Source organism: Gobius niger (assembly GCF_951799975.1).
Source record: "Gobius niger genome assembly, chromosome: 16".
In the NCBI taxonomy this organism is placed as follows: domain Eukaryota; kingdom Metazoa; phylum Chordata; class Actinopteri; order Gobiiformes; family Gobiidae; genus Gobius; species Gobius niger.
In genome coordinates this window covers 31059267-31084656 of record NC_136867.1, presented here as the reverse complement: position 1 = coordinate 31084656, position 25390 = coordinate 31059267, and the positions used below count along the sequence as shown (strand labels likewise).

The 25390-nt window shown below is 43.2% G+C and overlaps 1 protein-coding gene across 1 annotated transcript; it reads right to left on the bottom strand.

The window, feature by feature from the left end:
• kiaa0586 (KIAA0586 ortholog) lies at positions 1-25026 on the bottom strand. Its single transcript, XM_079573695.1, has 25 exons — positions 24513-25026; positions 23479-23551; positions 23157-23411; positions 19970-20039; positions 19570-19704; positions 19398-19496; positions 19021-19324; positions 15660-16083; positions 14139-14199; positions 13945-14073; positions 13636-13795; positions 12459-12602; positions 12219-12370; positions 10397-10507; positions 10122-10327; positions 9852-10018; positions 8123-8385; positions 7860-8050; positions 7596-7786; positions 5396-5442; positions 5228-5326; positions 3517-3646; positions 3370-3461; positions 1445-1511; positions 1-152 (listed from the first exon to the last, which is right to left on the bottom strand). Exons 1-25 carry the CDS (start codon positions 24916-24918, stop codon positions 28-30), a joined length of 4101 nt encoding a protein of 1366 aa, XP_079429821.1. The 5' UTR covers positions 24919-25026; the 3' UTR covers positions 1-27.
• Positions 25027-25390: the final 364 nt, after the last annotated feature.

Here is a 25390-nt window from a genome sequence, read left to right as displayed (position 1 = left end):
CCCCGCGGGTGAGGAGGGGGAGGAGCCTCAGAAAGCATCACTGAAAGAGTCTCCGGAAGTTTCCGCCGTTTCCGCCGACGGCACAAAGACGTCCACCATCAGGGGGGCGTGGCCTCCGTCTGCCCAGACTCCGCCCTCAGCTCCGCCCACACCTGCAGAGATTAAAACATTAGCCTGAAGTTTAACGTGTTGGTGTAGCGTGTTGGTGTAGCGTGTTGGTGTAGCGTGTTGCTGTAGCGTGTTGCAGTAGCGTGTAGCGTGTTGGTCTGCGGTGACTCCGTGTTCTGGCCCCGGGCGTCGTCTCTCTGGTCCGTCGAAGCGTCGCCACGGCAACCCTCCCACACGCCGTCTCCGAGCGCGGGGCGTTTCCACGGCGACCGCCTCACCCCCCCCCTCCCTCCCTCAGCCGCTCCCTCCCTCAGACGCTCCGGGGTTTAAGCTTTTTAATAAATCACGAGCTTCAGATTCAGATCATTTAATGTGGTTTGATTTGAGATGAATCTGTTTAAAGTGAATGAAAGTGAAGCTGCCGGAAAAATCAGGTCATTATAAACCCCTTAACTCCCACCTGAACCGAGCACGTTTTCTCCAGTTCAGCTTTACCCCAATCCAAAAGCTTCTGGGAAAAAGGTGAGAAAATAGCGACAAAACTGAGACGAAAACAGTGATGGAAATGTGACAAAAAGTGACGAAAAATTCATGAAAACGTGGCAAAAGTGTGACACAAAAGTTACAAAAAATGTGATAAATATTTGACAAAATTTGACAAAAATGTGACAAAAAAATGACAAAACTTTCATAAAAAATTTACAAAAAAAAGTGACACAAAATGACAGAAAAATGACCAAAAAATGACCAAAAAAGTGACAAAAAAAAAAAGTGACAAAAATGTGATTAAAAAATGACCAACAAACAAACAAAAAAATGACAAAAATTTCATAAAAAATGAGTTGAATAATGAATTGAAAAATGATGGAAAAAAAAATCTGGTGACGTGAGGAAAAAGCTCCTCTCGGTTCAGGCGGGAGTTAAGAGGTTAAGAGGAAATCACACATAAACATTAGTGTCTTTATTTGAGTTAAAACCTCTTAACCCTGAGCAGATCGAACCATCCAAATAAAAACCAGATGAAAAAGCTGTGTTGAAAAGAACACGAGGAAAAGGATCCGTTTACATGAGCTCTGCGGGTCTTAGCTTTCAAATGAGGCACATTAAAGCTTCATGTCTGGTCTTTGATACTGAACTAATGAGTAGAAGAAGAAAGAGCTGATGAGTGACTGAACTGTTACATCTGTCACGAGTCACTTCCTGTTTCCATCCAGGACGCCAAAATAAAAGCCTTTTAACAGACACTGAAACATGTGTATGTAATCCTGATGTTGATCCCTGAGCTGAGCCTGTGATGCAGCGCCCTCTGCTGGACACAGGGGGGGGGCGTCCTCACCGTGGTCCTGGGTCTGGGGGGGCTCCAGGGGGCTCCTCTGGGGGGGCAGGTCAGAGGGGGCGTCGTCCTGAGGAGAAACACATTCAGGGGGATTTAAATCTTCAGGTGTTTTTGAAACAATAACAGAGCTCCACAGTCCCGCCCCTTGCAGTCCTGTTGCTCCGGTCCGGGAGCAAAAAACCCCCGTATATTAAGAGTAGAAGACGACATGTTGGAGAAAAGGCAAAGGTACAAGGCTGTGACATCATTCACTTCCTGACTATAGAAACTCCGTATCCCAGGAGCCATTGCGACATCGCGCCCGCTGGTCGAGGCAACAAACACGGCCAGTTTCTGTTACTTTCAGACAAAAGTTCTGTATTATTTCACTCTTAACCTCTTAACTCCCGCCCGAACCGAGAGGAGCTTTTTCCTCACGTCACCAGATTTTTTTCCCATCATTTTTTTGCTGGGTTTTCAACTCATTTGTGTAACTTTTTTTTTTTTTTGTCGTTTTTTTTGTCAAATTTTTATCAATTTTTTTTATTTTTTTTGTCATTTTTTGTCATATTTCTGTCATTTTTTCGTCAATTTTTTATCAATTTTTTGTTATTATTGGTCGTTTTTTGGTCACATTTTTGACATTTTTCTGTCCAATTTTTTGTCACATTTTTTTCAGTTTTTTGTCAAATTTTGTCAATTTCTTGTCACATTTTTTATCAATTTTTTTTCATTTCATCATCAATTTTTCGTCACTTTTTTGTCACATTTCCATCATTGTTTTCGTCTCAGTTTTGTTGCTTTTTTCCAGAAGCTTTTGGATTGGGGTAAAGCCAAACTGGAGACAATGTGCTCGGTCCAGGTGGGAGTTAAGGGGTTAAACAATCTGAATCCTGCTGATGGGAATAAAAATGATGGTGGTTCGTTTAATTGGATCGTTGGAACATTTTGACGTTTTTCTTCCTCTCAGTGTAAGATCTGGATAAAACGTCACTCTCTGCTGCTTTATGTTTGAACACATTGTTCTCATGGATCTCAGACCTGCTTTTTTCACCTGCGTCTGACTCTGCGGTCGCTTTAATCAGAGCCGTGGGAAGATATTTCAGTTAGGGGGCGCTGAGGGACAAAATGTACCCCAAAATACTTTTTCTGTGCATAAATCCTATTTATTAACCTCTTAACTCCCGCCTGAACCGAGAGCGTTTTCTCCAGTTCAGCTTTACCCAAATCCTGTAGGCCAGTGTAACGCCTCATTTGAAAGACCCACAAAACTAAATGGATCTTTTTCCTCACGGCATCAGATTTTTTTTCATCACTTTTTTTGTCGGGCAGTCGTCTCATTTTTGGCAAATTTTCGTGACTTTTTTGTCAATTTCTTATCGCTTTTTTGTCCTTTTTTTTCGCAGTTTTTTGTCAAATTTTTGTCATTTTTTGTTCATTTTTTTGTCACTTTTTCGTCAAATTATTCCCTTTTTTTTGTCACTTTTTGGTCCATTTTTTCTCAATTTTTCATCAAATTTTTCTCACTTTTTTGTCATGTTTTTGTCAATTTTTTGTCGCTTTTTCGTCAAATTATTCGCATTTTTTGTCAAATTCTTATCACTTTTTCGTCCATTTTATCCTCAATTTTTCGTACATTTTTTGTCACTTTTCCATCATTGTTTTCGTCTCAGTTTTGTTGCTATTTCCACACCTTTTTCCCAGAAGCTTTTGGATTGGGGTAAAGCTGGAGGAAATGTGCTCGGTTCAGGTGGGAGTTAAGGGGTTAATATTGCCTGCAGTTCTATCAAACTATCCACCAGGGGGCGCTGGGGTCCCACGGCCTTGGCTTTATAACCACAGAGCTGGATTCAGCCCAAGCGTTAAAGACTTTATTCCAATTCAAGACGGTCTCAAAGCGAGGGGGGTTTTACCTTCGAGTCTCTGCTGATGACCTCACACCTCACCTGAGCCGGGGGCGTGTCCAGGAGGTCGGAGGTCAGCAGCCCCTCGGACAGAGCGCTGTGATTGGTCCGTTCGAACGCCTCACCTGGACAGAAACAGGCGGGGTTTGTTTCCTATCGTTTGATTTATTCGTATTTGTATAAAGTCCTGACCTGTGATTGGACTGGCCTGTCCCGGAGACCTGCTGTGATTGGCCGCACTCTCCATCACCACGCCTTTGATCTCTCCGGCGCTCACTTCCTCCTCCTCCTCCTCCTCCAGGCCACGCCCCCACGCGCCCTGCAGTCAGAGGTCAGAGGTCAGGGTGATGAGATAAACCTGGCAAAGAGAGAGTTACCTCTGGAGGGGGGCGGGGCTCTCTCTGCTGTAGTTTAGGGGCGTGTCTTGCCTCTGGAGGGGGCGGGGCTCTCTCTGCTGTGGTTTAGGGGCGTGTCTCACCTCTGGAGGGGGGCGGGGCTCTCTCTGCTGTAGTTTAGGGGCGTGTCTCACCTCTGGAGGGGGGGCGGGGCTCTCTCTGCTGTGGTTTAGGGGCGTGTCTTACCTCTGGAGGGGGGCGGGGCTCTCTCTGCTGTAGGTTAGGGGCGTGTCTTACCTCTGGAGGGGGGCGGGGCTCTCTCTGCTGTGGTTTAGGGGCGTGTCTTACCTCTGGAGGGGGGCGGGGCTCTCTCTGCTGTAGGTTAGGGGCGTGTCTTACCTCTGGAGGGGGGCGGGGCTCTCTCTGCTGTGGTTCAGGGGCGTGTCTTACCTCTGGAGGGGGGCGGGGCTCTCTCTGCTGTAGTTTAGGGGCGTGTCTTACCTCTGGAGGGGGGCGGGGCTCTCTCTGCTGTAGTGTAGGGGCGTGTCTTACCTCTGGAGGGGGGCGGGGCTCTCTCTGCTGTAGGTTAGGGGCGTGTCTCACCTCTGGAGGGGGGCGGGGCTCTCTCTGCTGTAGTTTAGGGGCGTGTCTTACCTCTGGAGGGGGGCGGGGCTCTCTCTGCTGTAGTTTAGGGGCGTGTCTTACCTCTGGAGGGGGGCGTGTCTTACCTCTGGAGGGGGGCGGGGCTCTCTCTGCTGTAGTTTAGGGGCGTGTCTTACCTCTGGAGGGGGGCGGGGCTCTCTCTGCTGTGGTTTAGGGGCGTGTCTTACCTCTGGAGGGGGGCGGGGCTCTCTCTGCTGTAGTGTAGGGGCGTGTCTTACCTCTGGAGGGGGGCGGGGCTCTCTCTGCTGTAGCTTCAGGGCGTGTCTTACCTCTGGAGGGGGCGGGGCTCTCTCTGCTGTAGTTTAGGGGCGTGTCTTACCTCTGGAGGGGGGCGTGTCTTACCTCTGGAGGGGGGCGGGGCTCTCTCTGCTGTAGTTTAGGGGCGTGTCTTACCTCTGGAGGGGGGCGGGGCTCTCTCTGCTGCAGTGTAGGGGCGTGTCTCACCTCTGGAGGGGGGCGGGGCTCTCTCTGCTGTAGTGTAGGGGCGTGTCTTACCTCTGGAGGGGGGCGGGGCTCTCTCTGCTGCAGTGTAGGGGCGTGTCTTACCTCTGGAGGGGGGCGGGGCTCTCTCTGCTGCAGTGTAGGGGCGTGTCTTACCTCTGGAGGGGGGCGGGGCTCTCTCTGCTGTAGTGTAGGGGCGTGTCTCACCTCTGGAGGGGGCGGGGCTCTCTCTGCTGTAGTGTAGGGGCGTGTCTCACCTCTGGAGGGGGGCGGGGCTCTCTCTGCTGTAGTTTCAGGGCGTGTCTTACCTCTGGAGGGGGGCGGGGCTCTCTCTGCTGTAGTTTCAGGGCGTGTCTCACCTCTGGAGGGGGGCGGGGCTCTCTCTGCTGTAGTGTAGGGGCGTGTCTTACCTCTGGAGGGGGGCGGGGCTCTCTCTGCTGTAGTTTCAGGGCGTGTCTCACCTCTGGAGGGGGGCGGGGCTCTCTCTGCTGTAGTTTGTGGATGAAGCTCAGTAAGATGCCCCTCCCGTGGACCTGTCCCTCGCTGGGGGGGTCCAGCTCCTGTCGGGACAAGGACAAAGTGAGTCTGACGTCCCGGTGTTTCCGTGGCGACCGACTCCTCCCACTCACCATCTCCTGGAGCTCCTGAAGAGAACTGGAGAAGCTGCTGGTCTCCTCTGGAACGACAACACAGGAACATGAACGAGCCTGCAGGGGGCTCTGACTGCAGTGTAATGAGAGTGTAGTACCGTGTAGAGTCTGCAGGAGGCTCTGACTGCAGTGTAATGAGAGTGTAGTACCGTGTAGAGCCTGCAGGAGGCTCTGACTGCAGTGTAATGAGAGTGTAGTACCGTGTAGAGTCTGCAGGAGGCTCTGACTGCAGTGTAATGAGAGTGTAGTACCGTGTAGAGTCTGCAGGGGGCTCTGACTGCAGTGTAATGAGAGTGTAGTACCGTGTAGAGCCTGCAGGAGGCTCTGACTGCAGTGTAATGAGAGTGTAGTACCGTGTAGAGTCTGCAGGAGGCTCTGACTGCAGAGTAATGAGAGTGTAGTACCGTGTAGAGTCTGCAGGGGGCGCTGACTGCAGTGTAATGAGAGTGTAGTACCGTGTAGAGTCTGCAGGGGGCTCTGACTGCAGTGTAATGAGAGTGTAGTACCGTGTAGAGTCTGCAGGAGGCTCTGACTGCAGAGTAATGAGAGTGTAGTACCGTGTAGAGTCTGCAGGGGGCGCTGACTGCAGTGTAATGAGAGTGTAGTACCGTGTAGAGTCTGCAGGGGGCTCTGACTGCAGTGTAATGAGAGTGTAGTACCGTGTAGAGTCTGCAGGAGGCTCTGACTGCAGTGTAATGAGAGTGTAGTACCGTGTAGAGCCTGCAGGGGGCTCTGACTGCAGAGTAATGAGAGTGTAGTACCGTGTAGAGTCTGCAGGAGGCTCTGACTGCAGAGTAATGAGAGTGTAGTACCGTGTAGAGTCTGCAGGGGGCTCTGACTGCAGTGTAATGAGAGTGTAGTACCGTGTAGAGTCTGCAGGGGGCTCTGACTGCAGTGTAATGAGAGTGTAGTACCGTGTAGAGTCTGCAGGAGGCTCTGACTGCAGTGTAATGAGAGTGTAGTACCGTGTAGAGTCTGCAGGAGGCTCTGACTGCAGTGTAATGAGAGTGTAGTACCGTGTAGAGTCTGCAGGAGGCTCTGACTGCAGAGTAATGAGAGTGTAGAGTCTGCAGGGGGCTCTGACTGCAGTGTAATGAGAGTGTAGTACCGTGTAGAGTCTGCAGGAGGCTCTGACTGCAGTGTAATGAGAGTGTAGTACCGTGTAGAGCCTGCAGGAGGCTCTGACTGCAGTGTAATGAGAGTGTAGTACCGTGTAGAGTCTGCAGGAGGCTCTGACTGCAGTGTAATGAGAGTGTAGTACCGTGTAGAGCCTGCAGGAGGCTCTGACTGCAGTGTAATGAGAGTGTAGTACCGTGTAGAGTCTGCAGGGGGCTCTGACTGCAGAGTAATGAGAGTGTAGTACCGTGTAGAGCCTGCAGGGGGCTCTGACTGCAGTGTAATGAGAGTGTAGTACCGTGTAGAGCCTGCAGGAGGCTCTGACTGCAGTGTAATGAGAGTGTAGTACCGTGTAGAGTCTGCAGGAGGCTCTGACTGCAGTGTAATGAGAGTGTAGTACCGTGTAGAGTCTGCAGGAGGCTCTGACTGCAGTGTAATGAGAGTGTAGTACCGTGTAGAGCCTGCAGGAGGCTCTGACTGCAGTGTAATGAGAGTGTAGTACCGTGTAGAGCCTGCAGGAGGCTCTGACTGCAGAGTAATGAGAGTGTAGTACCGTGTAGAGCCTGCAGGGGGCTCTGACTGCAGAGTAATGAGAGTGTAGTACCGTGTAGAGCCTGCAGGAGGCGCTGACTGCAGTGTAATGAGAGTGTAGTACCGTGTAGAGCCTGCAGGGGGCGCTGACTGCAGAGTAATGAGAGTGTAGTACCGTGTAGAGTCTGCAGGGGGCGCTGACTGCAGTGTAATGAGAGTGTAGTACCGTGTAGAGTCTGCAGGGGGCGCTGACTGCAGTGTAATGAGAGTGTAGTACCGTGTAGAGTCTGCAGGAGGCGCTGACTGCAGAGTAATGAGAGTGTAGTACCGTGTAGAGTCTGCAGGAGGCGCTGACTGCAGAGTAATGAGAGTGTAGTACCGTGTAGAGCCTGCAGGAGGCGCTGACTGCAGAGTAATGAGAGTGTAGTACCGTGTAGAGCCTGCAGGGGGCGCTGACTGCAGTGTAATGAGAGTGTAGTACCGTGTAGAGTCTGCAGGAGGCTCTGACTGCAGTGTAATGAGAGTGTAGTACCGTGTAGAGCCTGCAGGTGGCGCTGGCTCAGCAGGAGCTCTCCCTCTGAGATGTGCCTCGGAGCCGTGACGCTGGTCCCAGACGAGGAAGAGGAGGAGGAGGTGGTGGGGGAGGCGTCTTGGGGAGAGGGAGGTCCAGGGGGAGGGGCTACAGCAGTGGGGGTGGGGCTGGGCTCAGGCGGGGGCGGGGCTCTGAGGAGAGGAGGGATATTATTAATATTTAAACAGTAAACACTGACGTTCTGAGTCTGATTTAACGACTCACTCTGGCTCCTCCTCCTCCTCCTCGACCAATGGCAGCTCAGGAGGTGTGGGCGGGGGCGTGGCTACATGCTCAGGGGGCGGGTCCTCCTTCACGCTGGGCGGCGCAGAGGGCGGAGGCGTGGCCCTGGGCGTGGTTACAGGAGAGAGGGGCGGGGTCTGAGGGGGCGTGGCTTCAGGCGTCGAAACCAAAGTCTGAAACAAAACCAGATTATTTTATTCCAGGGTCAAATATGTCGAGTTAATGCAAATAAAAACAACCTGGACCTGCTGCGTCTGTGTGAGGCTCTGAGCGTCCGGTCCGGTCTCTGCTCCCAGGTCTGGTCCTGGTTCTGGCCCTGGTCCTGGTCCGGTCTGTGGGTCCGGGGACTCTCTGGAGCCCAGGAACAGAGCCACGATCTCGGTCAGAACCTCCAGGACCAGCCCCCGAACCTGCTCCTCATCCAGGTCCAGCCCGGAGTCCACCTGGAGCTGCAGCCGAGATAAACCCGACGGACCCGGCAGACCCGACGGACCTGGGTCTCCGTGACCTGAGCAACAAACAGGACACGGGTTAAACAGCGACTTCAGGGTTTTTAGTGATATTTTCAAACCTGAAGACAAAAAAAGGGCTTCATATTCACTTTTTTGGGGCTGTATCGATACTATTTAATACAACACCAAAAGCCAATTACAGCCCAAAGTAAAGCACCACTTACACATAGGCTTTTTTTCTGGTAGGAAATTTTAACAGAATTGACAGTATTTTCCATACTGACCATATTTTACCAGGTATTTGTGTTTGATGCTGGAGAGTCAGATTTAACCTCGAATCAGAGGAATAGTGTCTTCATGGTTAAAAAGTAGTGATGCACGATAATGCCAATTTGAACCGATAATGACACCGATAGTTATGTATATATATATTTGCACTTTATTTTGTGACAAGAACTCACTGTAACAGTTCTGCCTAAAATGTATAAACTCTACCGAGAAAAATACAAGTGTCTAAATATAAATCATTTGGGTTTGAGTCTCACCTTTTTCTAAAGCTCTGGGTTTTACAGTTCATCATCTGAGCAGGTCTGACTCTGCTCATCTGTGTCACATCTTATTAAAAAAAAAGAAGAATAGTTTTACTACTGCTACTTCCTTCCTAGTATTTTTCTTTTTGTTGACATCATAATAATGACTTCTTATTTACAATCCTGGAATATAGGCAGTATTACAGTATTTCACTGAGTCTCGAGGTGTCTCTGACCTGAGAGAGAAGTGATGTTGAATCTGTGACAGATTCTGACTAATAATCTGATCCTACAGCACAAAAACCAGACTCTCTCCTGCACTGGATCATTTATGCATCTGTGACGAGGCTCATTTCATCAAAGTAAAACTCCTCTCGTTCACAGCACTTCAGTCTCGGGGCTGTCGTGTTTATTTGATCAGAAATGCTAAGATAATACATGTGTTTAGGCCTCGCTCTGCTCCAGTAACTCACGTGAGCGGGTCTGCAGGGTCACAGGTTCACTTTCCTCGTCTTTTTCTCATTTTGTTGCTAAAAACTCTTCCTTCCCGGAGGCGCCGGCACAGCTGTTTCTCTGGAAAACTCGTGGTGTTTTTCAGCTAAAGCCGTGCAGGAGTCGGCCGTGGAGAGCGTGCATCTGCTGCTGTAAACGTGCTGTCCTGAGTCTGCAGCAGCTCCGGGCTGCAGGACGAGCGGGCGGAGAGAGAAAGGCAGCGAGCTGGAGCCGAGGGTTCAATGTCATTTCAGCTTAGAATTATCGGCCCAATTTTTTTTTTAGCGGTTTATCGGGGATGGCACCAAAATGCCGATATTATCGTGCATCCCTATTAAAAAGTTATTTAGATACCGTAAACCTTTTGTGCGAATATATGAAGTAGCATCTGAATGAATGGAGTCACGCAAGGCACGATACATACTCTGTGTAAACTATATGAATTATATAGTAAAAGATATGAAATGTGTCTCCTATGACATGAAGATGGTTGGTCTCACCGAGGTGGGAGGCGGCGCTGGGCTCTGATTGGACGGGAGACGGCGTGTGGGCGGGTTCAGGACTGTGCTGAGGCTCTGATTGGCCGGTGTAGGGCGAGTGGGTGGGGTCAGAGAGCGGGGGGCGGTACATGTCGCAGATGATCCTCGACATCAGCTGCTGCTCCACCCTGAGGAGGAAACAATCCAAATATGGTCATTTCCTGTGAGCGCAGAGTGAGGAGAGGGAGGCGAGTGAGGCGAGGGAGGCGAGGGAGGGGAGGGAGGCGTTACCACTGGACGAGGCGCTGCTCCAGGGCGTCTCTCTGGAGGCCGAGGCCCAGATCGAGGCTCCGCTCCTGGGCCGAGGGCGGAGGCTGGCCTGGGGGCTGTGGAGGGAACTGTGGACCCTGGTACTGGACCAGGTCTGGACCGGGACCTCCCTCCAGCTGCAGGAGCTCCTCAGAACCTCCGGGAGCAGCTTCAGAACCTGCCTCAGACTGAGCCCAGCAGACGGAGAAGGTTTAAGGCCCAGAGCTGACGTTATTGTTATTCCAGTGTGACGTTACCTGCTCTACATCAGCCACAGACAGGAAGTGCGTCCCAGGAAACTCCGCCTCTTCCTCCTCCTGAAGGTGAGGCGAGGTCTGGATTGTCACCACGGGAGGAGGATCTGAGCTCTGACAGAAACAGATTTACACATTCAATTACAGACATGCACCAATGCAACTGTTCTGTTTCTGATTCCGATACTGGAGGATCGAGTATCTGCCGATATCTGATATTAACCGATATCGAGAGACTTTCTGAAAAAGTGGCTTTAACCGCTTAACTCCCGCCTGAACCGAGCACATTTTCTCCAGTTTGGCTTTACCCCAATCCAAAAGCTTCTGGATAAAAGCTGTGAAAATACCAACAAAACTGAGACGAAAACAATGACGAAAAATGGATGAAAAAGAGGCAAAAATGTGACAAAAATGTCACAAGAAAGTGACAAAAATGTGACAAAAAATGACCCAAAAAATTTACAAAAAAAATGATAAAAAATTGATGAAAAATTGACAAAAAAAATGACAAAAAAATGACCAAAATGTAACAAAAAAGGCAAAAATTGTCGAAAAAATGGAAAAAAAAGGTGACAATTTTTTTTTACAAATGTGATAAAAAATTGACAAAAAAAAGACAAAAAAGTGACGAAAAATTTATGAAAAAGTGGCAAAAATGTCACAAAAATATGACAAAAATTTGATAAAAATGTGATAAAAATTTGACCAAAAAATTACAAAAAAAATTACAAAAAATTGACAAAAAACTGCAAAAATATGATAAAAAATTGATAAAAATGTGATTAAAAAAAAAAAAAAATTACAAAAATGTGATAAAAACTTGACAAAAAAAATAAAATTGACAAAAAATTACAAAAATTGTGACAAAAAATGACAAAAAAGTTACAAAAATGAGTTGAATACCCAACAAAAAAATGATGGGAAAAAAATCTGACATGAGGAAAAAGATCCTCTCGGTTCAGGCGGGGGCTAAGAGGTTAAATAAATGCTCCTCAACTCTCATTTTCAGATCAATAAAGTCTGATCTTTACTTCAATGATATTAACTTATAAACTAATGGAAAACATTGAACAAGGATCACTGGACAGTTTTATGTCCATGACCGGCTTTAATGACATTAATATAAACTATATAAACATAAACTCATATGTTCTCAGTTATTCTTTAACAGCATTTCATAAACTAAAACATAAACAACGGCTCCTTCAGGTGATCCTCAAAGTGGCCAAAGCAGTGATGAGAAACACATGAGCGGAGGAGCCCTAAAGTCTAAAACCTGCTCTTTAACCTCTTAACTCCCGCCTGAACCGAGAGGATCTTTTTCATCACATCATCAGATTTCTCTTCCATCATTTTTTTGTTGGGTTTTCAACTCATTTTTGTAACTTTTTTGTCATTTTTTGTCAAATTGTTTTAATTTTTTTGTCAAGTTTTTATCACATTTTTTGTCAATTTTTGTCACATTTTTTGTCACATTTTTTTCATTTTTTTGTCAATTTTTCATTTTTTTTTGGTCACATTTTTGTCATTTTTTTGTCACATTTTTGTTATTTTTTTGTCATTTTTTGGTCAATTTTAATGAAATTTTTGTCACATTTTTTGTCACATTTTTTGTCACATTTTGTCACATTTTTCTCACTTTTTTGTCACAATTCCATCATTGTTTTCGTCTCAGTTTTGTTGCTTTTTTCCAGAAGCTTTTGGATTGGGGTAAAGCCAAACTGGAGAAAATGTGCTCGGTTCAGGCGGGAGGTAAGGGGTTAAGTCCGGCCTCTCTGCCTCGTGGTCAGAGCGCCCCCTGCTGACAGAGCGGGTAAAGTCTGACCTGCTCCGGACGCTCCGCTGCAGACTCTTCCTTTGGAGGCGTCGCCACTGATGTCACTTCCTGCTGCGGTGGTGAAGGAGGAGGGGGCGGGGCTCTGGGCGGTGACGTCACTTCCTGTGGGACTCTGTGGGCGGGGCCTGTTCTGGATCGACCTGTGAATCATCACCAGGTCACAGAGTTTCAGTCTCAGAAATGTTACTTTGATTAAAACCAGGATGTTTCAGAGACGACTGCACTGACCCAGAGGAACGGCCACCGCGGGGAAAACGTCTCCAGACCGGACTGAACCCGGGCTCAGGTCCAGACCGGGACTGAACCCTGGACCTGGACCTGGACCTGGACCTGGACCTGGAGTCTGGGTCTTACACGACTTCAGCTTCACTCCTGAGACAGAGGAGAAACAGTGTGAGAGCCAGTGCAGCTACAATGATAACAAGTGTTTTAAGTTAAAGTAAAAAATATTAAATAGTCAAAAGTCAAACAGACCAAAGCGAAGGTTAGAAAGTTAAGATTTTCTCATGACATTGGCAGAGTGTGTGTGGTTTGACCTGATACTATCAACTCTCAGGTTTGAAATAAACAAAATACTTTCTTCATTAATTGAAGAAACAAAATGGCCGACGTAACTGAAATGACAATTTTACTGAATATCAATTCAGTAAAATTGTTTACTATTATTGTATATTCATGGAATATGTTTCCAACATCTTATATTCAAGGGACTATACAGAGTTTAAAATGTTAAACTAAGTATTCTCCTCGCCTGCATGTTCCTCCATGTCCTCATGTGTAGAATGAGCTCAGACCTGTTCACCACAACTGCCTCTAAAATCCTGCACGAGCTTCACCTCTTAACTCCCACCTGAACATGTTTTCTCCTGTTCTCCAAATCTAAAAGCTTCTTCAAAACAGCGATAAAAAAGAAAAAAAGAAAATGAGGATGTAAACACAACAAAAAAGTGACCAAAAAAAGCGACAAAAACTCAACAAAAAATGACAAAAGAGCAGCAAAAAAAAGTAATAAAAAAGTGACAAAAACACATGAGGGAAATAAAAAGTGACGACAATGGCAGAGAGGAGAGAATGCATTTGGTTTTGGCGAGTGGTAAGAGGTTAATATAGAAGCTGCAGTTACACGTATGACCTGAGGCGCCAGTAGTGAGTATAAAAGGAAAAACTTGCATCAAGTCAGCCGACCCCTAATATTCTGGAAGTTACTATTTCAGATCCTAGAACACTTATATTTATGGCTCGCTATAAAATATTCAATTCATTTCCAATAAAATCAATTAGAACCTCGTTCCTCCACACTGAGTAAACATGAAGAGGTTTTAAACCCGGCTGATTCTCGTTATTTAGATTCTGTTGCTGACCGTAATACCTCCTGTCACCTGCAGGGTGTGGCCTGACTCCTCACCTCTGACGCTCTGCAGGAGGCGTGGGCGGGGCCTGCTGCGGTCAGGTGACACAGGTGAGCTCAGCCGCAGGTACGGGCTCCTCTTCAGACTCCGCCTCTGCCCGTCGTGAGCCGCTTTACCGTAAAGACGCCGCAGACGCTCCTCCGGGTCCGGCGCCGTCTGGAAGCAGAGGAGAGTGAGGAGGCGGAGGACAGCGCCCCCTGGAGGCACCTGCATCGCTACAAGCTCTTTCCAGGGGACTTTTAGGTTTGGGTAATGCCTGAGGAACAAGGGCTTGTGAAGGCGGGGTTAAGAGGTTAAAGTCTCACCGCTTTGCCAGAGGGGGCGGGGTTTCTCCTCTCTGCTGCGTTCCTATTGGTCTGGGGGGCGGGGTTTCTCCTGCTCGCCGCCGCCTTCCTATTGGCCTTGGTTGCCGCAGACTCCGCCTCCGTCTCGGCCTGCACAGACAAACGGGAGGATCAGGATCAGAAACAGGCCACGCCCCTGAGCGGGTGGGACTCACCTGGATGTCTCTGATGAACGAGTCCACCGCCTTCTTCATGCGGATCTCAGCGGAGCAGTCTCTGAAACACAACAGAAGCTCCTGCTGTAGAGGCGGAGGTCAGGAGGTTTTCATCCACAGAATGTTCTGATCCAGGTTTAACCTCTTCACTCCCGCCTGAACCGACAGGATCTTTTTCCTCACGTCAGCAGATTCTTTTTTCCAGCATTTTTTTGTTGGGCATTCAACTCATTTGTGTCACTTTTTTGTCACTTTTTCGTCAATATTTTGTCCATTTTTTCATCACATTTTTTGTCATATATTTGTAATTTTTTTGTCACTTTTTTGTCAAATGTTTTTCACATTTTTTTCAAATCTTTTGTCATTTTTTTGTCATATTTTTATCACATTTTTATCACATTTTTGTCATATTTTTGTAAATTTTTTGTCATTTTTTTGTCATATTTGTGTCGTTTTTTTGTCATATTTTTGACAATTTTTTGTCATTTTTTGTCCATTTTTTGTCATTTTTTTGTCAAATTTTTATCACATTTTTTTGTCACATTTTTGTCATTTTTTTGTCATATTTGTGTCGTTTTTTTATCACATTTTTGTCATTTTTTGTCATTTTTTTGTCATTTTTTGTCATTTTTTTTGTCATTTTTTGTCATATTTTTGTAAAATTTTTGTCATTTTTTTGTCATATTTTTATCATTTTTTGTCATTTTTTTTGTCATTTTTTTATCACATTTTTATCACATTTTTGTCATTTTTTTGTCACATTTTTTGGGCATTTTTTGTCCAATTTTTGTCATTTTTTTGTCATTTTTTTGTCATTTTTTTGTCATTTTTTTGTTTGTTTTTTGTCCAATTTTTGTCATTTTTTTGTCCAATTTTTGTCATTTTTTTGTCATTTTTTTGTTTGTTTTTTGTCCAATTTTTGTCATTTTTTTGTCCAATTTTTGTCATTTTTTTGTCACATTTTTGTCAATTTCTTGTGACATTTTTGCCACTTTTTCATCAATTTTTCATCGCTTTTTTGTCAAAGTTTTCTCACTTCTTTGTCACATTTCCATTATTGTTTTCGTCTCAGTTTTGTTGCTATTTTCTCATCTTTTTTCCAGAAGCTTTTGGATTGGGGTAAATCTCGGTTCAGGTGGGGGTTAAGGGGTTAAATGTGAGGTTTTATTTTGTGACGAAGAGGGATTTGAGATTTGGGGATTTTGAAGAGGAGACTGTAAAGATTTGCTCAGACGGATTTTGGATCTTGTTAAGTTTTGGAATTATTACAATCTTCTCTAAACTCGCCGCCATGTTGGAGTCACTTCCTGGATAAATCTCAGAATAAACATCGTAAAGAGGGAGATTTTACTGTGTCAGAGTTCAAACTAAACGGAGATCCTGTCGGTCTGTTTCAGTCTGTACCTGTTCTGTAGATGTTTCAGTCTGTACCTGTTCTCCTGTAGATGTTTCAGTCTGTACCTGTTCTCCTGCAGATGTTTCAGTCTGTACCTGTTCTCCTGTAGATGTTTCAGTCTGTACCTGTTCTCCTTCAGGGCGTCCAGGCGACAGTGCAGCAGCTCTGCAGACCTGGCTCTGAGCTGAGACTCCAGATTCTCCTCCAGGACCTTCCTCTGTCTCTGCACTTTCCTCAGGACCAGCCGAGCCTCGTCCAGAGCCGAGGGGGGAGCTTCAGGACCTGCCAGGAGATCCGGCCTCTCCTTCAGCCTCTCCCTCAGCCTCTCCTTCAGCCTCTCCTTCCCCTGAGTCTCTCCTCTCAGCTCCGTCTCGGCTCCAGACCTTCTCTTCCCGCTGACTCTCAGGTCGTGCTGTTTGGATTCGATCCTGTTCTGTAAGTACTGGATGTAGTTCTCCTGCTCCTGGTTCTCCTGGTTCTCCTGGTCTTCACAGACGTTCAGGTGTTGGTCTGAGTTCTCTCTCGCCTCAGCGTCTTTCAGCTGCTGCTCTGCAAAAACAGGAAGTCTTCATAAGATAAAACCACTCACATTCAGACTATCTGACCGTAACTTCAGTAACTCTGACTGGCCAATAGAGGCGCACTTTCCAGGTGAACGTTAACCCCTTAACTCCCACCTGAACCGGGCACATTTTCTCCAGTTTGGCTTTACCCCAATCCAAAAGCTTCTGGGAAAAAGCTGTGAAAATAAAACTGAGACAAAAACAATGATGGAAATGTGACAAAAAAGAGAGAAAATATTGACATAAAATTGACAAAAAAATGACAAAAATATGATAAAAATGTGACAAAAAAATGACAAAAATGTGACAAAAAAATGACAAAAATGTGACAAAAAAATGACAAAAAAAAGACAAAAATGTGACAAAAATGTGACAAAAAATGACAAAAATGTGACAAAAAAATGACAAAAATGTGACAAAAAAATAACAAAAATGTGACAAAAAAATGACAAAAATGTGACAAAAAAATGACCAAAATTTGACAAAAATTTGACAAAAAAATGACAAAAATAATGACAAAAATGTGACAAAAATGTGACAAAAAATGACAAAAAAAGACAAAAAAAATGACAAAAAATGACAAAAATGTGACAAAAAAATGACAAAAATGTGACAAAAAAATGACAAAAATGTGACAAAAAAATGACAAAAAAATGACAAAAATGTGACAAAAAATGACAAAAATGCGACAAAAAAATGACAAAAATGTGACAAAAAAATGACCAAAATTTGACAAAAATTTGACAAAAAAATGACAAAAATAATGACAAAAATGTGACAAAAATGTGACAAAAAATGACAAAAAAAGACAAAAAAAATGACAAAAAATGACAAAAATGTGACAAAAAAATGACAAAAATGTGACAAAAAAATGACAAAAATGTGACAAAAAAATGACAAAAAAATGACAAAAATGTGACAAAAAATGACAAAAATGCGACAAAAAAATGACAAAAATGTGACAAAAAAATGACAAAAATGTGACAAAAAAATGACAAAAAAATGACCAAAATTTGACCAAAAAAATGACAAAAATAATGACAAAAATGTGACAAAAATGTGACAAAAAATGACAAATTTTTTAAAAAAAAAGACAAAAAAAAATGACAAAAAATGACAAAAATGTGACAAAAAAATGACAAAAATGGGACCAAAAAATGACCAAAAAAATGACAAAAATATGATAAAAATGTGACAAAAAAATGACAAAAATGTGACAAAAAATGACAAAAATGTAAAAAAAAAATGACAAACATGTGACAAAAAAGGAGGAAAATGTGATAAAAAAAATTGACAAAATTGGACAAAAATGTGACAAAATATGATAAAAATGTGACAAAAAAGTTACAAAAAATAGTTGAATACCCAACAATCTGATGACGTGAGGACGTTCAGGCGGGAGTTAAGAGGTTTGTCTCTGCTTTAAGTGATATTCTGTAAGTTTGCAAAGTGAGGGGAGATGGAACGAGCTCCTCCCCCTCCTCCTGATTGGCCCTGACAGGCTGGTTCACAGGAAAAGCTCGTCTCATTGGTCGACGAGGGAGGACACTGGACTCTGATTAGGAATATATATATTATTACTTACTTTACATCAAAATGCAAGACCAGGAGGTGGATTTGACACATTTTAGAACATTTGTAAAACACTGAGACTTCCAGACGATCACTTTAAAGAATAAAAGAGATCTTATTTCAGGAGTTATTGGACAAAGTTCACCTCTTACCACCCGCCGAAACCAAATGCATTCTTTGGCTTTTATATAGGCCTGTGTAGCAGCTCATTTGAAAGCTAAGACCCACAAAACTGATCTTTGTCCTCGTGTTGTTGCTGTGTTGGGTCACCTTTTGTATGTTTGTTTCTTTCTTTTTTTCCATTTTTGTCACTTTTTGTTGAATTTTTCTCATTTTTTTGCTGAATTTTTGTCATTTTTTTGTTGAATTTTTGTCATTTTTTGCTGAATTTTTGTTGAATTTTTGTCACTTTTTGTTGAATTTTAGTCACTTTTTTGTTGAATTTTTGTCACTTTTTGTTGAATTTTTGTCACATTTTTGTTGAATTTTTGTCACATTTTGTTGAATTTTTGTTGAATTTTTGTCACATTTTTGTTGAATTTTTGTCACATTTTTGTTGAATTTTTGTCACTTTTTGTTGATTTTTTGTCAGATTTTTGTTGAATTTTTGTCATTTTTTTGTTTAATTTTTGTCACTTTTTGTTGAATTTTTGTCACATTTTTGTTGAATTTTTGTCAGATTTTTGTTGAATTTTTGTCACTTTTTGTCAGATTTTTGTTGAATTTTTGTCACATTTTTGTTGAATTTTTGTCATTTTTTTGTTGAATTTTTGTCACATTTTCGTTGAATTTTTGTCACATTTTTGTTGAATTTTTGTCACTTTTTTGTCAGATTTTTGTTGAATTTTTGTCATTTTTTTGTTGATTTTTTGTCAGATTTTTGTTGAATTTTTGTCATTTTTTTGTTGAATTTTTGTCATTTTTTGCTGAATTTTTGTCACTTTTTTGTTGAATTTTTGTAATTTTTTGGTTGAATTTTTGGTTGAATTTTTGTTGAATTTTTGTCAGATTTTTGTTGAATTTTTGTCATTTTTTTGTTGAATTTTTGTCACTTTTTTGCTGAATTTTTGTCATTTTTTTGTTGCATTTTTGTCATTTTTTTTTTAATTTTTGCTGAATTTTTGTCACATTTTTGTTGAATTTTGTTGAATTTTTGTTGAATTTTTGTCACATTTTTATCACATCTTTGTCGCGTTTACATCCTTGTTTTCTTCTAATTTTTAGTGGCTGTTTTGGTGCTTTTGTCCCAAGAAGCTTTTTGATTTGGGTAAAGCCAAACTGGAGAAAATGGGATCCGTTCAGGTGGGAGTTAAGAGGTTAAGTTAAGACAGATTTCCTCCTCTGTGTTTACTTTGTGTGGGCTCCTCCCCCCTCGGCGTGGTCTCCTCCCCCCTCGGCGTGGTCTCCTCCCCCCTCAGTGTCGGCTCCTCCCCCCTCAGGGTCGGCTCCTCCCCCCTCTGTGTCTCCTCTGTGCTCGGCTGTGGTCCCGGTGTCTCCCCCTGGTGGTCGTGTTTCCTCATGCTCCTCTGTGGAGTCCGAGCTCTGCTTTCGCTCCTCGTGTGAGGTCCAGCCACGGGGATTCTGGAGGATCTGGGCGGGTTCTGGAAGGTTCTGGAGGGTTTCTCAGGAGGAGGTTTCTCTGGTTCTTGTCGCTGCTGAGAGAGAGAACCAAAGAGTCGAGGAAAGTCATTTACATTTCTAATTAAACCTGATAAAGTAAGTCCTGACCGCGAGCGCCGCCCGGAGCTCCGCCCTCAGACGCTGCATCTCCATCAGCACCTGCTCCGGCCTAAGCCCCGCCTCCTCCAGCGTTGCCCTGGGAGACGGGTCAGAAACAGGGAAGTAAAGCCTCGGTTCGTTTCACAAACACCTGAATCCTGCTCCTTCCTCCTCCTCCTCACCGCTCGGACGCTCGCTCGCAGCGGCAGGGCGGGGCCACGGACACAGGTAACGTCGCCGTGGGAACAGCAGCAGCAGCAGGGGGCGGGGCCTGAGGTCTCAGCGCCAACGACAGCGCAGAGTCCAACAGCTGGTTCTAAAGGAGACACGAGTCAGAGGCACCTGTAGGGTTTGAACTAAAGCCTGGTGAGACAGAAGTGTGTTGCTCAGAGGCACCTGTAGGGTTTAAACTAAAGGCTGGTGAGACAGAAGTGTGTTGCTCAGAGGCTCAGAGGCACCTGTAGGGTTTAAACTAAAGGCTGGTGAGACAGAAGTGTGTTGCTCAGAGGCTCAGAGGCACCTGTAGGGTTAAACTAAAGCCAGGTGAGACAGAAGTGTGTTGCTCAGAGGCTCAGAGGCACCTGTAGGCTGAGCTGCTGGTTGTGAAGAGTCTCCAGTCGGTGCAGAGTCTCCTCCGTCAGAGTCTGGCCCCTGGAACAAACACAAACTGGGTTTAACCTCTGAACTCCCGCCTGAACCGAGAGGATCTGTTTCCTCACGTCATCACATTCTTTTTCCAGCATGTTTTTGTTGGGTTTTCAACTCATTTATGTAACTTTGTCATTTTTTTAATCAAATTTTTGTCATTTTTTGTCACATTTTTGTCATTTTTTTGTCATTTTTTTGTCACATTTTTGTCATTTTTTTAATCAAATTTTTGTCATTTTTTGTCACATTTTTGTCATTTTTTTTGTCACATTTTTGTCATTTTTTTGTCATTTTTTTGTCACATTTTTGTCCTTTTTTTTGTCATTTTTTTGTCATTTTTTTGTCACATTTTTGTCATTTTTTTGTCACTTTTTTGTCACATTTTTTGTCACATTTTTGTCATTTTTTTGTCACATTTTTGTCATTTTTTTAATCACATTTTTGTCATTTTTTGTCACATTTTTGTCATTTTTTTGTCATTTTTTTGTCACATTTTTGTCATTTTTTTGTCACTTTTTTGTCACATTTTTTGTCACATTTTTGTCATTTTTTTGTCACATTTTTGTCATTTTTTTAATCAAATTTTTGTCATTTTTTGTCACATTTTTGTCACATTTTTGTCATTTTTTTTGTCACATTTTTGTCATTTTTTTGTCATTTTTTTGTCACATTTTTGTCCTTTTTTTTGTCATTTTTTTGTCATTTTTTTGTCACATTTTAGTCATTTTTTTGTCACTTTTTTGTCACATTTTTTGTCACATTTTTGTCATTTTTTTGTCACATTTTTGTCATTTTTTTAATCACATTTTTGTCATTTTTTGTCACATTTTTGTCATTTTTTTGTCATTTTTTTGTCACATTTTTGTCATTTTTTTGTCACTTTTTTGTCACATTTTTTGTCACATTTTTGTCATTTTTTTGTCACTTTTTTGTCACATTTTTGTCATTTTTTTGTCACATTTTTGTCATTTTTTTAATCACATTTTTGTCATTTTTTGTCACATTTTTGTCATTTTTTTGTCATTTTTTTGTCACATTTTTGTCATTTTTTTGTCACTTTTTTGTCACATTTTTTGTCACATTTTTGTCATTTTTTTGTCACATTTTTGTCATTTTTTTAATCAAATTTTTGTCATTTTTTGTCACATTTTTGTCACATTTTTGTCATTTTTTTTGTCACATTTTTGTCATTTTTTTGTCATTTTTTTGTCACATTTTTGTCCTTTTTTTTGTCATTTTTTTGTCATTTTTTTGTCACATTTTTTGTCACATTTTTGTCATTTTTTTGTCATTTTTTTGTCACATTTTTGTCCTTTTTTTTGTCATTTTTTTGTCACTTTTTTGTCACATTTTTTGTCACATTTTTGTCATTTTTTTGTCACATTTTTGTCATTTTTTTAATCACATTTTTGTCATTTTTTGTCACATTTTTGTCATTTTTTTGTCATTTTTTTGTCACATTTTTGTCATTTTTTTGTCATTTTTTTGTCACATTTTTGTCATTTTTTTGTCAAATTTTTGTCACATTTTTGTCATTTTTTTGTCACATTTTTGTCATTTTTTTGTCACATTTTTGTCATTTTTTTGTCACATTTTTGTCATTTTTTTGTCACATTTTTGTCATTTTTTTGTCTCATTTTTGTCACATTTTTGTCATTTTTTTGTCACATTTTTGACATTTTTTTGTCACATTTTTGTCATTTTTTTGTCACATTTTTGTCATTTTTTTGTCACATTTTTGTCACATTTTTGTCACATTTTTGTCACATTTTTGTCATTTTTTTGTCATTTTTTTGTCACATTTTTGTCATTTTTTTGTCACATTTTTGTCACATTTTTGTCACATTTTTGTCATTTTTTGTCACATTTTTGTCATTTTTTTGTCACATTTTTGTCATTTTTTTGTCACATTTTTGTCACATTTTTGTCACATTTTTGTCATTTTTTTGTCACTTTTTTGTCACTTTTTTGGCATTTTTTTGGCATTTTTTTGGCATTTTTCTGTCATTGTTTTCGTCTCAGTTTTGTTGCTATTTTCACAGCTTTTGTCCAGAAGCTTTTGGATTGAGGTAAAGCCAAACTGGAGAAAATGTGCTCGGCTTTTTTTTGGTCACATTAAATCCAAATGTGACGAGAGGTCGACCGATATATCGGGCTTGTGATCCCGATATATGATCGTGGGGACGGAGCCCCAAAGCTGAGGAGCTCGTTTCCTACAGAGACTCTGAGACTGTTGTTTGTCTTTGTCGTTATTGTCGGCTGGAGTTTGTTGTATTTACTGGACTTTGCATCGTGTTTCAACCCCTTAACTCCCACCTCAACCGAGCACATTTTCTCCAGTTTGGCTTTACCCCAATCCAAAAGCTTCTGGGCTGGACAGCAACAGTGTAACGCCTCATTTGAAAGCTAAGGCCTACAAAAGTGATCGTGAAAGCTTTTTTGTCACCTCATCACAGTCAACTTTTTGAAGCATTTTGTGTGTTTTCGTCTATTTTTTCTCACCTTTTGTGGCTTTTTCCAGCGCTTTCTTCATTGCTCTTCATTGATGCTTTCCCGGCACGATTTTGTCACGTTTTTCTGTTTTTTTTACTCTTTTTGGTCATTTATTTGTTGTGTTTTTGTTGCTTTTTCATCGTTTTTTTGTCTTGTTTTCGTCACATTTCTGTCTTTTTTCTTTTCTTTGTATTTATGTTGCATTTGCAGCACATTTACGTCTCTCTTTTGTCGCTTTCTTGTTACATTTTTGTGGCTTTTTTTTTTTTTTTTCATTTCTTTTTTTGTCGTATTTTTGTTGCTTTTCCGTCACGTTTTTGTCAGTCTTTTGACATAATTTTGTCACTTTTTTCTTGTGTTTTTCATTGCTTTTTGTCTTGTTTTCATGACGTTTTTGTCGCATTTTCATCCCTGTTTTCATTGCTATTTTGATGCTTTTTTTTAAAACTTTTGGATTGGGGTAAAACCAAACTGGAGAAAAAGTGGTGGGAGTTAAGAGGTTAAAGTCGCTGCTTCTCTTTAAATGAGCTCCCTCTGAATGTCCTGGGTAAATCAGCCCTGTGCCCTCACACAGCGCCCCCTGCTGTCACACGTTTAGAAGCTTCACATACAGGACATAGATCTGACCTGTGGTTCTGCAGCAGCTTCTGCACCGACTCCGTGAGCTCCGACACTCTCTCCATGTTACAGCCCTGCCCCGGTGCATTATGGGAGCTGGAGTCCTGCCCTGGAGCATCGTGGGAGCTGGAGTCCTGCCCTGGTGCATTATGGGAGCTGGAGTCCTGCCCCGGTGCATCGTGGGAGCTGGAGTCCTGCCCCGGTGCATCGTGGGAGTCCAGCAGTGTGACTCTGACCGGTCGCCTGTGGGGGGCGCTGTGACTCCTGACACAGAAGTGGATCATTATTAAATTTAAACTCCTGGTTTGTCTCCAGTGAAGTCGAGCGTTACCTTTGTCTGAGCGCCTCTAGCCCCGCCCCTCGCCCTCCAGCAGCCAATCGGATCGTCTGCAGCTCCTCCTCACCTGTGACCACAAACAGGGGGGAGAGGGGAGAGAGGGGAGGGGTGTAAGCTGTTATTTTGGATATAAAACATTTTAGCAAAGATTATAGATTGATCTTTACATGAGTTACTTTTTTTGTTTGGTTTAAAGCAGGATAACGTGTTAATCCCACGTGTTAATAAAGAAATAGGTCGCAGAGCTTTTCAGTTCAAAGCTCCTCTGACTGGAACAGTTTACCTTTATCCATTCGTTCTTTAACATCGTTTGGTTTATTTAGAGCCTCCTTATTTTCTCACCTAAAAACACCTTGTTTATGTCTTTAAGTGTATTTGTAATTTTGTACTTTTACCTCATCTCTTGGAATTGTTTCCTTTTGATTATATTTCTGTTGTTTTTTATTTATTTATTTTTATTTATTTTTTGTAAATGTTGTCTAAGTATCTTGAGGGGTTTGGGAGGATTGTGGAGCAGGTTTGTTGTGTCTGTGTGACCGTCCTAATGTGTGTTTTGTCCCGTCTGTATCTTGTCTTTTACTGTGTTTTGTGTTAATGGACCCCCTTGAAAGAATGTTCTTGAGTCATCATCTGTACTCTGTAGTCGAAGTGTCTGACGAAGCCTTTTGGACAGGACGCGAGATGTTTGTTTCACATGTAACTCAAAGACCCTTGATCAGATCCACCTCCTGCTTCTACGGCAGTGAGGTTAGATCACGATCGCTCAGCACTTCTTCTACAGAGACCCTGACGTCTGAGCGGGTCTGGAGGACGTGGTTGATTTGAGAGGGAATGACCCTGTTTAATACATGCAGAAATATATTTTAAATTATACAACGTAAAATATCAAAACTGAGGCTCCAAAATAAGGTTTTGAAGTCGCTTTTAAGCTTCACCTGCAGGACACGTCCACTGAACATTATCTGTCATCATCTGCAAGTGTAAGACAGGTTTTAAGCTTTACACAGTCTTGAAAAGGTCCTTCTTACCCGGAGGAAGAGGCGTCCTGCTCGGCCTGGAGGCTGCAGGAGGTCCGGTGTGGAGCTGGGTCTTCCTGGAGGCTGCAGGAGGTCCGGTGTGGAGGTGGGTCTTCCTGGGGGCTGCAGGAGGTCCGGTGTGGAGCTGGGTCTTCCTGGAGGCTGCAGGAGGTCCGGTGTGGAGCTGGGTCTTCCTGGGAGCTGCAGGAGGTCCGGTGTGGAGCTGGGTCTTCCTGGGAGCTGCAGGAGGTCCGGTGTGGAGCTGGGTCTTCCTGGGGGCTGCAGGAGGTCCGCTGTGGAGGTGCACAGGGCCCGGGCCGTGTCTCTGGACCCGCAGATTGACCCGTGTGGAGCGGATCAGCAGGTCCTCAGTGTCCGGGGACAGAGGCTGGTCCTGACCCGGGTCTGACACCAACATCCTGCACTTTAACACTGGGTTAACACCGTTTAGCTGCGACTCTTTGGACGATTAGGTTTAATCTGACCCGAGTCTGACTTCATTTACAAAAATAAAACTAACTTTGTGCCTCATCTCAGCCTAATTCTATCATATCCCTGATGTTTTGTTGATTTATCTTCATTTATCCGTGAATATTCCTGAAATAAGTTTGGACTAAAGGCCTAGAACATCATAACTGTTCATAAATGTCTGATTAAATCGTCCAGGTCAGAGAAACAGGAGGAAAAGTCGAGTAAAAGGTGGAAAAGTTGTGTTTGTCAGAGTTAGCATCGCGGCTAACAGATGCTACATGTTCAAACTTCCCGCTCCTCCTCGGCTCCAAACGAGAGAAAAAGTGACTAAAGTGGATAAAACCCCGGAGGAGGAGCTTTATTAAAGCCGTGTCCCGCTGTGTGAGCGGTTTGAAGAAGCTCAGGCACTAGAAAACACA